Source organism: Scomber japonicus, chromosome 12 (genome assembly GCF_027409825.1).
Source record: "Scomber japonicus isolate fScoJap1 chromosome 12, fScoJap1.pri, whole genome shotgun sequence".
Taxonomy (NCBI): Eukaryota; Metazoa; Chordata; class Actinopteri; order Scombriformes; family Scombridae; genus Scomber; species Scomber japonicus.
Window position 1 is genome coordinate 2,883,763 of NC_070589.1, and position 19,248 is coordinate 2,903,010.

General features: G+C 39.5%; 1 protein-coding gene across 1 annotated transcript; it reads left to right on the plus strand.

The window, feature by feature from the left end:
• Positions 1-10,177: 10,177 nt before the first annotated feature.
• Positions 10,178-17,675, plus strand: LOC128369251 (cytochrome c oxidase assembly factor 1 homolog). Its single transcript, XM_053330257.1, has 5 exons — positions 10,178-10,668; positions 14,018-14,129; positions 15,613-15,764; positions 15,903-15,979; positions 16,657-17,675. Exons 2-5 carry the CDS (start codon positions 14,036-14,038, stop codon positions 16,775-16,777), a joined length of 444 nt encoding a protein of 147 aa, XP_053186232.1. The 5' UTR covers positions 10,178-10,668; positions 14,018-14,035; the 3' UTR covers positions 16,778-17,675.
• The last annotated feature ends 1,573 nt before the right edge of the window (positions 17,676-19,248 follow it).

A 19,248-nucleotide genomic window follows, 5' to 3' on the forward strand; every position in this document is an offset into this window, starting at 1 on the left:
TTTTTTTTTTTTTTTTTTTGGTCTCGGTCTTGGTCTCGTCTTGACTTTGTCTTGGTCTTGACTCAGTCTGTCTTGGCCTTGGTCTCGTCTTGGTCTCGGTCTTGATACCCTCTGGCCTTGGTCTCGTCTTGGTCTTGATACCCTCTGGTCTTGGTAGTGTCTTAGTCTTGTTTAGGCGGTCTTGACTACAAGTCAAATATAAAATATTTTATAGGACTCTATACGTAGAGTCTGTCCCAATCCAAAATGTAGATATTGTGAGTTATATTTTGTTGTTAATCATGTGTATTTATTGGTTTTAGATTGTCTATTTATTGTGGGGAGATTTTAGATATTATATTTATTATATTGTGGAAATGTAATGTTTATTTATGTGGCTCTGATTTAGATTGTGTGGAAAAGTTGTATTATGGATCCGATTATTGAGTAGCGTTACCAGTAGAATAGGTGGAGGTTTAGCTATGTTGAACAATTTAATAATTAGAGCTGTGTCTCTGTCTCTGTTTGCCACATGTCAGCTGTTGGTCTCTATCACAATTTTAAATGTATGTATTCATGCATGTTTGAGTTTGTTGGTCTTTCATTCCTGATGTGTTCATGCACAACTCTTTCATTTCTTGGTGGTTAAAATATCTTGGAATCTAACAAATATGTCTTTAAAAGAAATGGGCAGGCTTAATGTTTCATGTTATGTTGTCTCAACTCAACTCAACTCAACTTTATTTATATAGCACTTTAAGACAACCACAGCTGAAACAAAGTGCTGTACATAAATAGATAAAACAACACAGGAATGTAAAACAATAATTAAAAACAAACAAACAAACCATAAAACACAAACAGGAGCAGAGTCTCATGCTGGGTTGAAAGCCAAGGAATAAGTTTTAAGACAAGTTTTAAAAATGGACAGTGAGGGGGCTTGTCGAGTATTTAAAGGAAGCTCATTCCATAATTTAGGAGCAGCTACAGAAAATGCTCTATCCCCTCTGAGCTTCCGCTTTGACCTCGGTACCTCCAGGAGCAGCAGATCAGCTGACCTGAGGCACCAAGCAGGAGCGTAGGGGTGAAGGAGCTCAGAGAGGTAGAGCGGGGCCAGACCATTTAAAGATTTAAAAACAAATAAAAGAACCTTAAAATGGACTCTAAAGTGCTCAGGTAGCCAGTGGAGGGATGCCAGGATGGGAGTTATGTTCTCCCTCTTACGTACTCCAGTTAAGAGGCAAGCGGCTGCATTTTGCACCAACTGGAGACGTGCGAGGGAGGACTGACTGACTCCAAAATAAAGTGCATTGAAGTAATCCAGCCGGGATGTGATGAAGGCATGGATTACTGTTTCAAAGTGCTGTAGTGTGAGGAAGGGCTTTACTTTTGCCAGCTGTCTAATGTGAAAAAAGCTGGACTTCACCACAGCACTAATTTGCCAATCCAATTTAAAATCACTGTCCATCTTAAAACCCAAGTTTGAGACTGTTGGCTTAAAATTATCTGCCAAAGGACCCAAGTCAAATGGAAGGGGTTCACAAAGGCCACTAGGACCAAACACCATCACTTCTGTTTTTTTCTCGTGGTGTTAGGGAGAAAGCGTTTTTCTTTTTCAGCGGCACATATATCTGACTGTCGTCAGCATAAAAGTGAAAAGAGATGCCATGCTTTTTCAGGATGGAGCCCAGTGGCAGTAAATAGAGCGAGAAGAGCAGGGGCCCTAAAATCGACCCCTGTGGAACCCCATACAGCAGTGGAGCAGAGCTGGATTTTGAAGTTCCAAGGCTCACACTCATGCTTCTGTCAGCCAGATAAGATCTGAGCCACTCCAGTGCAGTACCACAGATGCCCACTAGGTGGCTTAGCCGAGCCACTAGGGTGTTGTGGTCCACGGTATCAAAAGCTGCAGTTAGGTCCAACAGGACAAGAATGACATGATCACCAGAGTCATTTGTGAATAAGATGTCATTAAAAACCCGTAGCAAGGCTGACTCAGTGCTGTGCAGGGTTTTGAAGCCTGATTGAAAGACCTCCAGGACATCCTGCTCGGCCAGAAATGACTTTAGCTGGGCATGAACAACTTTCTCCAATATTTTTGATATAAAAGGCAGCTTGGAGATGGGCCTAAAATTGGCCAGCCCACTGCGGTCAAGGCCAGGTTTTTTAAGTAGCGGCTGCACCACAGCATGTTTAAAACTTAGGGGAACGACACCAGAAGACAGGCTGCTGTTTATGATAGCCAGAACTGACTGCCCTATACTAGGGAAAACCTCTTTAAAGAAGCTAGGAGAGACAGCATCACAGGGAGAGCCTGATGGCTTAATATGGCCAACCAGATCTTCTAAAAATGACATAGACACAGGCTCAAACTTATCAAGAGCTGCAGAACAAGGAACAGGGACAGAGGGGTCAGGTGCAGGAGCTAAGAGGAGAGTCCTAGCAGTAGCAACCTTATCAATAAAGTGCAGGAAGCTATTGCACATTTCAGGAGATGCCTCCAAGCTGACAGGCTGTGGGGCATTAAGAACAGTGTCAATGGTTTTAAATAACACCCGCGGGTTATGACGATTAGATTCAATGATGTTTGACAGGTATTCTCTTCTGGTCTCTTTAACAGTATTCTGGTAGCAGCGCCAACAGTCCTTAAGGATTTGGAGAGAAACCTGCAGCTTGTCCTTCTTCCACTTACGCTCAGCTTTGCGACACTCCCGTCTAGCTGCGCGAGTTGTCATTAAACCAGGACTCAGATTTTGCTTTAGGCTACAGTTTTCTTTGGAGCCACCGAGTCCAGTATGGTTAGGCAGGAGCTGAGCTCCTCCGTGTTAACAGAGGCAGGGCAGACACAGAGCTGATCAAAAGCCACAGAGAAATGGCCAGCAGTAAAAGAGTTAAAAATCCGACGGCTCTGAACAGGAGCGCCAGATTTAACATCAGCACAGGAGAAAGCAACTTCAACGACGGGAACGCTTGCGCCGGGAAGGTAGGGCCGAGGCCCGGTACAGGTGAGGCGGGATTCCCACCAAAAACGGGGGTGAGGTATACTGTCCGCCGTGATCAAATGTACTTAGATCACTGATATTCCTCCGGATAAACAAAAGAGACTGGCGATCATACACCAGCAGAGACTCAATTTGTTTAGTGCCAATGATTGAAAACAATAAGAACACTAAGAATTGCAGGAGCACCAGACGGTCAGCCACACACACTGGCGCCATCTTGGATACGTCTGTATCTCTCTAGTGTTCAAAATTCTTATCTGTAACAGTTAAATCATGACATGTTGCATATGAACACAACAGGAAATTACTTGAACTATAAATACATGAATTCCAGTCAGTAGTTCTTAAGAAAAATCTGTTTTGGCACCACAAGGCGCAGACTTTTAATTCTGCATGCCTGATCTGCCAAACAGGACAATTTAAATATATATATATATTGCTGTTATTACCATTGTCTTCCCCCCCCCCCATGTTTTATCCTCCCCTTTGTGTCCCCCAGTCATCTTTTCTCTCCCTATCCATTTCAAACTTTCTATAGTTCAGTGGCCTTTAGGGTTGGGCAGTGATACGGTGTAACGGGGTATTTAGAAATAGCAATTGTATTGCTGTCACTGTTTTTTCTTGAAAAGTAGGTTGTATTGTATACTGTGTAGTTTGTCGGTGTCATTTGCTTTTAAACATTATCTTTGTTCTCTCTGAGGTGAACTTCATGGTTACAGATGCTGCTGTGAAGGAGCGTCCCCAACCTCACCAGCCCCCTAATGTTGATGTGAAAATTATATTTTGCCACAGAAGCAGCAAATATATATGTTTGTGTGTCCTGTAATTCAGATGTACATTACTTTGAGTATTTTATGTCCACGACACGAGTTGTATCAAGTAAAATTTTAAAATGTAATCCTATCTTAACTGTAGTTTGAAAGGTACTTTGTCAGTCATTGAAAATAAATGTAATCTCCAAAATATCCACATTTAAATGAAATAAAGTAATGATAACTAAATTAGAATGTTAACTACAAAGTGTTGTCTGTCTCCTCTGAACAATTGAAGTGTTTCCTGTGTAGTGTGAAAAACAAAGGTCTGTGGTTACACAAAATGACAAGGTAACTCAAGCCTCTAGCAGTAACTGTACTACTCGGTGTCACAGTGCGCATGCGCGAAACAAGCTCAGTTTTCCAGATTTTCGCAAGCAAAACGGAACATATTAGGCACGGATTTAAGACCAAAACAGTAGAACTAAGGTATTGTATAATTGAACACACTGCCAGATTAATATTTTCAATTATTTTTATTGAAGGGCTTGGGCATGCACTGCATTTATAGCTTATTATGACCGCTCGCCCATGATATATTTATATATATATATATATATATACACACACACACACACACACACAACACTCCGCTTGTACTTCTCCACGTCAACTTAGTCCTGTGCGACAGTCAGCATACTTAACAGGTTATGGGCCCAGGGTCGAAGATAAGCGAGTGTGAAAAGTTTAACGCAACGTATTACGCGATAGCTAGCCAGCAAAGAAGCTGAGAAATTGGCGGGATTGGAAGATGGCAAACCGAGCAACAGGAGCCCCAGCACCGCAGCTTTTATTCGACGGATCTGAAGAGAAATATGACCTTTGGGAAACGAGGTTCCTAAGCTGTCTACACATTCTCAAATTGAAGGAGACCATTTTACATGAACCCGCTCAGGCAAGCGATGAGGACGACCAGAAAAATGCAGACTGCTATGCCGAACTGGTAAGGCTAATAGACGATAAAAGCCTGTCACTAATAAGGCACGAAGCCGCTGATAATGGCAGGAAAGCACTGGCCATACTTAAAGAACATTATTCAGGAAAAAGCAAGCCACGGATTATAAATATGTACACGTCATTAACAAAGCTGCGAATGGCAGAAAACGAAACTGTTACAGACTTTTTAATAAGGGCAGAGAACATCATTACAGCGTTCAGAGATGCGGGAGAAACCATGAGTGATGGATTAATCGTAGCCATGATGCTAGGCGGGCTACCAGACTCGTTCAAGCCGCTAGCAGTCCATGTAACGCAGAATGAGGATAACGTTACGTTTTCAGACTTCAGACTGTGGCGGAGGCCACAGCAAGCCACAAGGTAACAGAAAAGAAGAAGATGCCAACTTGACTTGTTATAAATGTGGAATAAAAGGACACAGGGCGAGAAAGTGTTACAAGAAAGTGTGGTGCAATTACTGTAGAAACAATACCCATGCTGAGTCACTATGTAAGAAAAAGGGGGGACAAGATGGCGCCAGAAAAGTTGCTGAGGAACAAGATGGCAATGAAGGAGATCACCTCTTCATGGCCAAACATGTGAAAAGTGAAAGACCACCACTCAACGTGAAAACGAAAGGCATCATGGTGGACGCGGGGGCAACTTCCCACATTGTGAACGACATCAACAAGTTCCAGAACTTTGACAGCTCGTTCCAACCAGAGACCCACTATGTGGAATTAGCCGATGGAAGCAAGTGCAGTGGAATGGCCCAACAGAGAGGAACGGCGGTGATCCATCTCCTAGACAACGCTGGACAGCAACACACAGCGCAGCTACGAGATACACTCTACATGCCATCATACCCACACGACATCTTCTCAGTGGCAAGAGCGTCAAATGGAGGAGCTACAATCACTTTCAAAAAGGGGGACAGCCGCATGGTCACCAAGGGTGGTAGCAGGTTTGACATTCATGAAACTGGGAATTTGTATTACTTGCCAACTGTTGAAAAAGATGTTGATCAGTGTAATGTATGTCATGATATAGAGACGTGGCACCAAATACTGGGTCATTGTAATTTTGAGGATGTTAAAAGGTTACAAGGTGTTGTGAAGGGCATGGAGATTAAAGGAGGTACAGTTGGGTTGGATCAGTCATGTGATGTGTGTACACAAGGAAAGTTCACTCAGACAAGAAATAGGGAGCCAGATAAGAAAGCAAAGAAGCCCCTAGAACTAGTCCACACTGATTTAGCCGGGTCTATGCCCACACCAAGCAAAGAGGGACACAGATATGTGCAGTCCTTCACAGATGACTACTCAGGCACTATACTTGTGTACTTTCTAAAGTCCAAGAGTGATATGGTGCAGGCCACAGAAAGATTCTTAGCAGACATAGCGCCTAATGGAGAAATCAAGTGTATCCGTTCAGATAACGGCACTGAGTTTACAAGTCGAGACTTTCAGGCACTGTTAACAAAGAATAGGATTAGGCATGAGACGTCTGCTCCTTACTCACCACACCAAAATGGCACTGCGGAGAGAGGTTGGAGAACACTATGATATGAGCAGATGCCTACTGATAGAAAGCGGGCTGCCAGATGAGCTGTGGAACTACGCTGTGCAGACCTCAGCTTATGTGAGAAACAGGTGCTAACAGTAGGCGCACAAAGAAAACGCCCTACGAGCTATTCACAGGCAAGGTACCTAACATATCCAAATTGCAAAAATTCGGATCAATGTGTTTTGCTTACAAGCAAGAGAAAAGCAAATTGGACTCTAGATGTGAGCAAGGCGTTTTCATAGGCGACGATAAAAACAGCCCAGCCTATCTAGTATACTATCCAGACACAAAGAGGGTCCAAAAGCATAGACTGGTGAAATTCACCACTAAAACAACCAAGGAAAGGGAAACACAAACATCTGAGTCACACATAGAACATGGGGGTGTAAGTCCATGGGTTGACAACAGTGAAGAGAGTGTTGTTGATGAAAATGTGGAAAATGTACCAGGTCAGGGTGATCAAAGTGGTATTACCGAGACTTCACCTGAAAAGACTGAGTACACACAGCCAGGTGAAGTCACAAAGACTGTGACCAAAAGGAACCCACCGAGAAATAGAAAGAAACCAGCTCATCTACAGGATTTTGAGACTGAGGATAAGGAGGACAAACTGCACACATGCATGGACTTTTGTTACAGAGTGGTGTGTGATATACCTCAAACTTACCAGGACGCCATTGCATCAACCAAAGCGAGGCAGTGGACAAATGCCATGAAAGAGGAGATGTGATCTCTGGAGGAGAATGAGACCTTCAGCCTCACTCAGTTGCCACCAGGCAAACAGACAGTGGGGGGCAGATGGGTTTTTGCACTTAAGACTGAAATTGATGGGTCTGACAAATACAAGGCAAGATTCGTAGCAAAAGGCTACAGTCAGAAACAAGGCACTGATTATGAGGAGACTTTCTCACCCACAGCTGATATGACAAGTGTGAGAGTGGTCATGCAAAAGGCAGTGCAGGATGATCTAGTCTTACACCAGATGGACGTTAAGACTGCTTATTTGCATGCCCCAATTGACTGTGAAATTTATATGGAGCAACCTGAGGGTTATGAGAAAAGGTCAAAATCAGGTGAAAAACTCTCTATGGTCTTAAACAGTCAGGGAGGAATTGGAATGCTATGTTGCATACATGTTTAGTTGAGAATGATTTTGTACAGAACCCAGCTGATACCTGTGTGTATACAAGAGAAAAACACAATGAAAAAGTAATCCTAATAATTTGGGTTGATGATCTGATCATAGCAGCTAATAACGAGAGTGTTCTGGGAAATGTAAAGAGGATGCTTACTGAAAGGTTCAAAATGAAAGACATGGGAAAGCTGAGACATTTCTTGGGGATAGATTTTGAACAAGCAAATGGTGTAGTCAAAATGTCACAGGAGAGATATGTGAGAAAGATTCTAGATCGATTTGAAATGCAGGATTGCAAGTCTAGAGAAACACCATGTGAACCAAAACTTGAATACACAGAAGATGCTGAGAAAATGCAAGAGCCAAGAAAGTATAGGGAGGCAGTAGGTAGTTTAATTTACTTGTCCACATGCACCCGTCCAGACATAAGCTTTGTGGTCAGTAAACTCTCTCAGCACTTTGCTGAAACAACAGTAGAACACTGGAACACAGTAAAGCATGTGTTCAGGTACCTCAAGGGTACAACAGAACAGGGGTTATTCTTCAGGAGAAATGACACAGAAAAATTAGGTCTAAGGGTCTACTGTGATGCTGACTGGGCATCAGATTCAGCGGATAGACGAAGTACATCAGGATATTGTGTCAGTTTAAATGAGGGAAGCTCTTTGATATCCTGGAAAACAAGAAAACAACCAACAGTAGCGTTATCGACTTGTGAGGCTGAATACATGTCCTTAGCATCAGCCGTACAGGAATGCATCTACTTAGAACAACTGCTCAGAGGTATAGACACTTACCAATATGCACAAACAAAGGTGTATGAAGACAATCAAGGTGCCCTAGCACTAGCCAAAAATTCAGTTAACAGACAACGTTGCAAACACATTGATATTAAATATCATTTTGTCAGGGAGAATGTGAATAATGGAATGTTTATTTTGGAATATTGTCCTACTGATCAAATGATTGCTGATGTTCTGACAAAGCCAGCTACTAAGCTAAAGTTGAAAAGGTTTGCAGGAGACATGTTTGGCACTTAGGAGTGCAAAGAGTGTATTATACTTTGAGATAATGAGGAAGCCTCATTCTGTTATTTTGTTTTCATGCAACCTAATGAGATAAGAGCGAGTGGGGATGTTAAATATCATTTTTGTATGGCGCTCTTATGTGGGGTATTACATTTTTTTTTTATATATATATATACCTACGTGTATGCCATGCTACGTCAGTCCCAGTTGTGTGCAGTTGATGAAGAGGACGGATGAACAGAGCCGTATTTTATTTGAAGGTTCTTGTAATAAATGGTTGCATTGTGTGAACACTCCGCTTGTACTTCTCCACGTCAAGTTAGTCCTGTGCGACAGTCAGCATACTTAACAAAAACCCTTCAAAAACAAGTATTTCTTTGCAATTTCACTCAATTTACGAATTGGCTTGTATACATTTAACAACTTAAAAGAAGAAAAATATTTATTTAGTTTGTTTTTGAACCAAACTATTGAAGGGGGGGGGGTTATTTTCCCATTTGCCCAAATCTATAATAATATTGAGATCGTAGTGTGTGTGTGTTGTTCTACTGCCCTTGTTAATTGGATCACAAGTCGGCTTCCCTTATTTGGGAGCTTGTTTTGGGTTGATTCTGAATAAATCACTGCTTTGCAGTTAATCTAGTTTGCTATACTCTTTATTGTTGTGTTACCTCCCGCTCCCTTAAGCCTTTTTGGGGTTGTAACAACCATTGGTAAGGATTTTTGTTTATTTGCTTATTTGTTTGTTTTATGTGAGAACATGTCAATGTTTCAATCCATTCTATTCATTTTATACATGTTTACTTCAATTATGTTAAATTAATTTAAATGTAATTTAATTCAGTTTAATGTTATTCATAGACTGTGTCACTGTTTAAGTCCTATCCTGTGTAAGCTTGTACTTGTAGGACTGTGAGAGACAACTTGTGGATATTTGGGGAAGAAAAAAAGTAAACACAATCTAATGTTCTACTTTGGTACAACACTAGATTGGGTATGACAACAACTTGTCACTTATATTGAAAGCTTTCCTGCTACATTAATGTATTCCTTTAGCATACACTGTGGTCATACAGACTGAACAATATATACATTAAAAGGTAGACAGACTGCCATAAAAAGATCATCATGTGTTCATCATCTGTTATTTCATTGAAATGAGTTGTTGTGTTTGTGGTTCGTGTCTGCTTGAAGGATTTGCTTTTGCGTGTACAATGAATGTGGATATACAATATATCAGTATAGAGTACAGACTCTAACATGAACTTGAACATGACAGGCATACACTAGTCTTAGGGGAGCGCATGCACAAATATGTACACTGTGTAATACAATTGAACATGCTGAACAAGTATCAATGAACTGTTGCAAATATAACAAAGAGAGGGTAAGATAGGATGAGAGAAGGAATATTGGGAACAAATGAAGAGAAGGTGAGGGAACTTCTTGAGGGGTTATCAATTCTTAATAAACAGCGGACTGTAATAGAATATAGTAGGGTTTTCATTACATTTTTTTAGGATTAGTTAGTTAATTTAATATAATGGAAAATGGATCCTGTTCTACATACTAGGATACGGTAGGTGGCGGTATGCACCTAACGTTGGCATTTCAATCCGCAAAAAAAAAACTCGAAGAAGAATAATGATAATCATAAGAAGAAGAAGGAGGAGAAGAAGAGCCCAACGCACACCCGATTGGTGACATCTGTGTCACACTTCCGGAAGTGAGTAGTCAGGACGGAACGGAACATACGGCGTACTTTGCCAACCATACATGCTTTTAATGTTTGAATGTAACTACTCGTCTTGTCCTTTTCCCTTACAAGAACAGTTCATCTTTATTAAAGGTACTTCTTATGTGGGGGATATATTATACCAGAGCAGATAGCGCTCTATGCGGAATGTGACACTTTCAATCTGGGTCACTTTCCGATTGTGGATAAATATTTAAAAAAATCCAAAATAGGATACAGTCATTCTAGGCAAAGTTACGGTTTGTTCTCAATATTATAAGAGCCGTTACAAGAGGTGGATGCCTCTTGAACACAATTTAACTTTAAACTGTTGTGTGTAGACAATAAACACATATGAGTGTGTATTTAACATTGATTTAAGTCACATAGAAGGTCGTTTTGTTCGTTTTTAAACCGCTGTCGTCACTACGATTCTGCTGAGTCACCAGTTAACCTGAACAACGTCTATAACAAGGTGAGAACGTTTTCATATCTTTTTTCACATAAGCAACAACTTGCCGTCTTGAAAGTTTAGTAATAGTTTATTCAAATGTTAATCTTTTTTCTTTCTTTCTTTTTTTTTTTAAACAACATGATGTATTTTTTCAAAATTCAATATCAAAACTTGGACTTTCAGTTTCAAATCTATTTTTCGAATGAAGAAAACTAATGGTCCAGACTCAGAGCAACGACCAGAGTAAAGCATGAACCAGATTCAGCTGCAGACAGAGTAATATGTTGAGTTCCTCACTGAGAGAAATGTAAATGAGGAAGACGTCAGACATGCGAGGCAGCATGTACTGTGTATCTTCAGCCCTCCAGCACCACTTAATGTCAACAATCTATTAAGTTCAAATGAGGGGATACTGTAAATGATGATGATGTGTGGATATTAATGAAAAGAGTTCATTCACCTTCATTCGGAAGATATTGATCTCTTTGTATCTATACAACTATTACAGCTAGATAAAGTACTTTATTCATCCCAATGGGAGATTGTTGTATAGCAGTCAAGTGAATATCAGTTGTAGTGAAATTGCTGGAAGGAATTGAAGATTCAGTTCAATCTCAAGCATTCAAAGGATTTTCAATTTCAGTTGATGTGTAGGTCATACAGTATGTTGAACTGGAAATGTTGCTTGAAGTGGAAATCTAGGTATAGGTAATATAGGTATTTGTACAATATACACTGTGCAAATACATTCTGCATTAGTGGTAATACACTTTGACGGATTAATATAGAATCAACTAAACTTTATACAGGCAAAATTATATTATATAATATTACTATTTTAACAGATGTGTTGTTTCCATATGCTAAATGAACTGCATTAGATTTGTACGATATGATAATAAAATAATTTTTGGATCAATCATTTGGACAACAGAATTTGCATAAATGATGATATGATATGATTACAAAATTATTTGTTTGAAGGTAGGTTAAATGTAGTCATGAAAACATTTGGGTTTGTATCGTTCTTAACACATATTGGGTGTGGTATTGACAGTGGCGGAGCTAGACTTTTATCCTTGGGGTAGCAAGGGGGTGGCCAAGTGTATTTCAGGGGGGCAATGGTTTATAGACATAACGAGTGCTGCACAGCCTACCTGTTTATGTTGTGTTTACTATTTTTTTTTAAATTTCTACATGGACTTATGGATGTTGGTCTTGTCTTGTGTTGACATGTCATGACTGGTCATTTTTGTCTTATACTGTATACGTATACACACACACACACACACACACACACTGTGATTATTTTTGGTGCAGAATTTACAAGTTAATTAAGGCTTATTGACCTTTCTTATATACACATGTAAGCAGTAATTTTCAATCATGCTTAAGTAGCCACATACTAAGCAGACAAAAGGTGCAATTTTGAATGCAATTTGTAGTTTATTTATGTACAAAATGAATATGGTGCATTCTTCAACACCCTGATAACATAGAAACAGTGATCATCAAAGACTCCACTCACCCAGTACACAAACTATCTGCAACTGTTTTTGCGGTGCCGTCAATCATCTGGGGGGGCAGTTGGGGTAGCCAATCAGATTTCGGGGGGGTCAATTGCTCCCCTAGCCACCCCTGTAGCTCCGCCCCTGGGTATTGACCAGCAGATGGTCACTTTTCATGATAAAAATCCAACATGTGGCCTTCAACAGACTTGTTTTTAGCCTAGCCAGTTGCTTTTTACTTATTTACTTTATTTTACTTTTGTGAATATAAAATGATGCTAATATAATAAAAAGATTTGTAATACAGTACTGTTTTTGTTCTGCACTGCAGACATCATGAAAACCAAAGACCACAACTCTCAAAAACTAACAGTGTAAAGGGCAATTCTAAAACAAGTGTGCAGTTGTTTCATTATCAAGTCCACAGAAAGAGCAGCTTATATCAATGTCATTTTTAGTTTTTGCAAATAGTGTTTTTTTGGACAGCCTCCATGGAGAATTTGAAACACACATCTTGAGGTTTGTGATGAAGTATCTTGAAGATATGGTCCAATGTTTTTCACTCTAGATATTAGGGACCAACCTGTCTCAGTAATGGATTACATATGAGATGGTTACAGTGTGCTTCTAAAAGAGGGTTCTGATCTTTCTGTTAACAGACAAGGAAAAAAGATGTGGTTCAGTGTTACCCTTACTGTACATAATGTAATTACTATGGAATAGCATCTATTACTATAGCCTTTAAGGCAACAAGGATGTAATAATAATAATGATTATTATGATGATGATGATAGTGATTATTATTATTATCAATATTAATAATAATACTACTACTAACAATAATAATACTAATAATAATAACAATATGGGGCGGCTGTTGCTCAGGAGGTAGAGCAGTTGTCCACCAATTAGAAGATTAGCGTTTCGATTCCCGGTTCCTCCAGTCCACATGTTGACGTGTTCTTGGGCAAGATACTTAACCCCAAATTAGCTCCTGTTGCTGTGCCAACGGTGTATGAATGTGAATGAATGGTTAGTTTCCTCCTGATGAGCAGGTTGGTGCACTGTGTGGTAGCTCCTGCCATCAGTGTATGAATGTGTGTGAATGGGTGAATGACATGTCATGTAAAGTGGTCGCAAAGAGAAAGGCGCTACATAAGTACAGTCCAGTTACCATTTACATATATGTGAGGGTAAAAGCACTTTGAGTGGTCATAACGACTAGAAAAGGTTATATAGGTACAGTCCATTTACCATTTTACCATTCACCATTATTATCATTATACATAGACAAACAATCTGAATAACTCATAGACAACCTTCTGAATCAAATAACTGTTTTACAAATAGAATATTATGTATTATTTATACATTTACCAATTTGAGAAAAATATAGATTTGTTTTAAATTAGTATGTCACGGTTATTACAAAATAATGATTTATGTAGAGAGAAACTGTGCTTGTTGGGTCATTTTTCAACATTGCAGTTGGACCTGAGCAAAAAAAGAAGACCACCTAACTTAGAAAAGAAGTAATTTGGAATAAAGTTCCAATTTCCCTTTCACCAGTGGTTTTGTTACCATAACTGTGAAGATCCATTTGGTTAATTGTAGAGTTTTAGCATGCTCTTTCTTTTTGTTTTCACCCATACCAAGTTTATTTTACTTTAGCCTGCTTAGTACTACTTTGTTAGTGGGTTTTAAGAATTAGCACCTACCTAGCCGCCATTTTGGCAAGAGCCTCCCTACTCAACTAATATGACTATATGAGCCAGTAACCAACGCATTACCTTGCAATAACCTTGTACTGACAGCAGCAGCAACTTTCTGTGCATTTACCAGACTGTTATCTATTTGTGCAGCCTGACTAGGAAGCAGAGATGAGGGTTTCCACAAGTAAACTGCAGCAGCTCACCATCTTCACCACTGTGCTGACAGGTGGAGGGATCGGCACCATGTACTATCTGCTGCAGAGTGAGTACAAAGGAGCTGTGTAGGGATTAACCAGCCAAGTTCTTCTGAGTCTGATCTGATAGCAGCAAAATATATCCAGTGTTGATATAATATGTATCTGGCATATTGAAATAACAGCTGCAGCTTACTGAGTTTTCACATTTTTCATAAGCTATGTTGATCAGTTCAATAGTTTTAAACCAGAATCTTCACTATTGGGATAATTATTGATATGAATGAATGTTTAACTGGAGAATGCAACTACAGAAATGATGACATATGACATAATCCACAAGACAGAAGTCATGCTGTTAAAATTGTTGGATTTACAAAAAGTAGTGATGTTACTGAATGAAGAATCCTCATTCACAAATAATCTTTGGCTACAGAGAACACACAAACTCACAAGTTTAATATTGGTCTGTCACCAAGTTAATTATCTAATAATGTTCAGCAAACTGCGAGATAGTAGCTTATTTGAATGTTCTGCTAACCTAACAAGTAGGCTTTACATAATCAGGATTTTTGGGGCTGATCACCGATCAGTGAGTTTAAATAAACCGATCACCGATCAGTGAGTTTAAATAAACCGATCACCGATCAGTGAGTTTAAATAAACCAATCACCGATCAGTGAGTTTAAATAAACCGATCACTGATCAGTGAGTTTAAATAAACCGATCACCGAGCTGATCACGTCTTCTTTGTCCATGCTCCGTTTCTTAAAGTTGGCATGCTCCTCCTCGTGTTCCCTATCCAGGTACATTTGTGGAGTTGAAAGAGATGCTTCTCCACGAGGTTCTTTAGTGTTGCACAGATTGCAAATAGCTTGTGTTTTATCTGTCTGCCCACAACACCCACGTTTGTTTGAATCTGACAGCTAATGATTCAAGATTCACTTTTTTTTTTACTTTATTGTCCGTCACATCTTGACAGGGCTCAAATCTAACTGTTGGATTCAAACAAACATGTCGGTGGTGTGGAACTGATGAGACAGATAAAACACAAGCCATCTACAATCTATGCAACAGGAGCATCTGCAAAAAGTTTCAACATGACGACATTGATGAGATCGGCGAATTAAGACATTACAGAGAGTTCCATATTGTTTATTTTCTATGCTTTTAACATACTTACTTACTACACATGACAAATGGCTTTATCATCACCTCATAGCTATCCATTTATTCATTATCTTCATTCCCCCGCGGGCTACCTGATTGTTGGAAGATGCACTTCTCCAGTATTGTCCTGTAACATTACCCCCATTGTCAGTTAGGGTGTTTGTAAATGTTAAATAGCTATGTGATTGGTTCTCTTTATCAGCCAAAAGCCTGGTTTAGTGATCAGGAATGGTGTCAGGTGAGAAAATGCCAGATTGGTGCATTGCCACAACTGCATAGAAGTATAAGTACAGTACATATGTAAGTATATACAGTACATTCTCCTTAAGTGCGTCAAATTATGCTTCATTTTTTACACCTTTCTGTCTACTGTCCAACAAGAGAATTTCACAGAGTCAGACTACCACAGATTGGCTCTGCAGAAGTTGGAAGCATGTCCGGCTGCCATGGAAAGCCTGGGAGCACCACCCTTAAAAATCCACAACATCCATCTGACTGACAGAAACAATCGTGTTGACCCGCACAGCGCATGGGTACAGTGTTTTCAAAATGTGTTATTCTATGGTTAACTTTTCATGCAAACATAATAACCAGATGAGCGAGTTGTTGTGAAGAGCTCTGATACATGTTTACACTGGTCTACATGGATGTGAATTTGAATTGTGTTGCAGATAAAGATCCCTGTGACTGGGTCAAAAACTGGAGGTTATCTGTATACATCTTCAATTAGAGACGCTAATACCAACAGGTTAGTACATTCTGTTCTTTTCACTAGAGTGAGTTCACAGAAAATAATGTTGACAGCGTGTTACTAATCATTTTAATGTGACATAGTAAAGTGTTATGCAAATGACATAATAGAAATGTCAATTCAATGCTGATGCTAACATTCTGTATAGTGACATAACATTGCTGTATTTTGGACCCACAAGCAGCATTCCAACAGTTTGGTATTTTCCTATGAGTTGTTGGTATTTTGGAAGTTATTATGCTGAGAAAAGATGTCTGCTGCAATCATGAATTAATGCTTACAATCTTAGCAGCATCTAAAGGCAAATTTCTGTTGAGGTGTTGCCAGAGCGCAATGCTATTACACAATGCCATGTGTGATTGACTGAGAGTGTATTTAGAAACCATCACACCTTCTAATCCATATTTGACTTCACTTAACCCTTTAGTATCTAGTGATATTCCTGTATACATCACTATGAACGAACATCTAACCAGCAACTGTTCTGCTCTACCATGATGTCCAGAAACACTGAGAATTCTCAGATAGATTTTGAATATGTGCAAATGGGACAGAATCAACTCTTATCTTATTCTTTTTTCTTTTGGAGTTCAAGTTTTACATGATACTCTTAATATAGCATTTCTAGCTCTTTGTATGCACCATTTCTGACCTATGCTTGTCCTTCCCTGCAGGTGGAGTCTGAAGCAGGCAGTTCTGATGCTCAAAGAAGGGCAGACCATCGACCTGCTGAATCCTCCTCCTCCAGCTGTGACAGAACACACAGAGGAACTGAATACAGCCTGCTGTCACTGACCAACACCATGAAGTAATGACAACAATAAGGAGGATTTTGTCCTGCTCCAACAAGTGTTGAGTAGAGGTCTAATTAACCAAAATCATGTGGAGGAATATTTACCAATTGGGAAATCCTCAATTTTGGCATAATTTTAATGTGGTATGGTTTTCAAAAAGGGTAAGGCTGTATATATCATATTTTTCTTCATGTTTGATTTTGTTGATATTGATCCCCTGAATTAATAAACTTTATCAAATAGGTATTAATGGAAAATTCTATCAAGATGTTATTTCTTTGTACAGGACACCTGTGCCTATGTAAAAGTGATTGAATATCTTACAGAGTGGTTTTCCACACACTGACATTCTATCACCAACCTTATTTGTTGATTTTGATGAATGATTTGTTAAGGGAGGTAAAGAAGCCAAGGGAAGAGTATTGTGTGACCATATACTTGCAAACATTCTTCTTTATGGTAATGATATTATTTTGCTTACAGAAGAAGTAGAATATTTACAAACAACGTTGTCAAGTGTTGCTGAATGATGTAAAAAAAACATGATTTATGAATTTATGAAAACCATATAGAGGTGAGACACACCCCTGAAAACGATCCCTGTGGGGACATGAATCTGGTTACACATGTGGAGACTTCCTATGATGTAAATCATGACTTTTTAGGATAAAGACTTGGTTTAAGGTGAAGGGCAGGTTTGGGTTGTTAGACGTCTTTTAAAAAAGTATACTTTAAAATTATTATCTCATGCCATGTCATATTTATACATATGGGTATATACTGTATATTTTTTATTATATTGGAATTTATTAAATTATCTTTAATGAATTCCAATGCTGAATATGTGAAGCTAGTGTTACATTGCGATGTATGAAAAGTGCTATACAAATAAAGTTTGATTGATTGATAGATATGTGTTAGTATGAACTCATATAGAGTTCAGTTCAATTCAATTTTTATTTTTCTAGCGCCAAATCACAACAGAAGTTATCTCAAGGCATTTTTCACATAGAGGAGATCTAGACTTAAATTACAGACACTCAACATTTCCCCAATAGCAAGCACTTGGTGACAGCAGCAAGGAAGAACTCCTAATTAACAGGAAGAAATGTCAAGCAGAACCAGACTTAAGGTGGGTGGCCATCTTCCTTGACCAGTTGGGTTTAGAGGGAAAGAAGGAGAGGGAGAGACACAGAAACACAATAACAATGATGAATGATAATAGAAATATCCATGGTACTACTACAACTAATAATAATCATGATAAGTTGTTATTATTAGTTGAAGGCATGGGTGTCATGCAGGACCATGGAGTCCCTGCAGCCACGGTTGATGGAAGTTAGCGTCCAACTAAGGGGTCGACGACTGATTCACAGAAACCTGCAAGACGAAAAAGCACAAAAACTCTGGGGAAGAAGCCAAGTTAGTGACATGCATTAATGGTACATGACTGTAAAGATGGAGAAGAAGAGAAGAGAGGTGAGCTCAGTGTAACATGAGATGTCCAGGCCTTGATCATCCCTATGTTCCCCGGGCCCTATGTTTCCCGCTTTCCCCCAAGAAGACCCGGGGAACATTTTTTTATAAGGGTCCTATGTTCCCCACTGTTTCCGGTCGATGAACAAACCGGGGAATCTCTCTCTCTCTCTCTCTCTCTCTCTCTCTCTCTCTCTCTCTCTCTCTCTCTCTCTCTCTCTCTCTCTCTCTCTCTCTCTCTCTCTCTCTCTCTCTCTCTCTCTCTCTCTCTCTCTCTCTCTCTCTCTCTCTCTCTCTCTCTCTCTCTCTCTCTCTCTCTCCAAAGTTCTGTCAGCAGCTGCAATTAAAGAGCAGCTGCTGACGGCCAAGCCACGCGGTCTTGCCCTTTAAATTGAGAGCTGCAGTGCGCACAGGTAGCAGCAATATCGTTGTGTCTTTTATTCGGCTGCTTTGCTTTGCGATATAAAACCATCAGGCCAAGATTTTAATAAAGAGCTACGTTTGGGATTATCACTATTATATGTTATACTTCATTATTATCATTATTATGATAATTTTTTGCTATATTGGAACCCTTTTGTCTGTTGACATAGTAAAAAAAAACATGTTTTACATTACATTTTGTTTTATTTTTGTTTTAGGGAGCAAGGAGCAAACCGAGCTCCTGATTAAACAAAGAGGGGAAAATGACCATCTATTCACGGGGGCCAAAAACTCCGCCACGGCGGGATGGAGGTAAGGCTGATGTCCATTTTTGTACATCTTTGCATCCCTGTGTCGATGTGATCTTGTGTTTACCTTTTCTCTTGCTTCCCTCTGTGTTTAGAGCAATACTGGAAAAGATTGGGCTGGAGGGGAAGGTCCAGCCCTACCAGGCCAAAAAAAAAAATGGGACAATTAAAAAAAAAAAAAAAAAAAGTAGGTAGCCTACAGGTTTGGATTAGTTTTACTGTTACTAAATACTTTTGCTGAAAATTGCTGACATGATTGATTTCC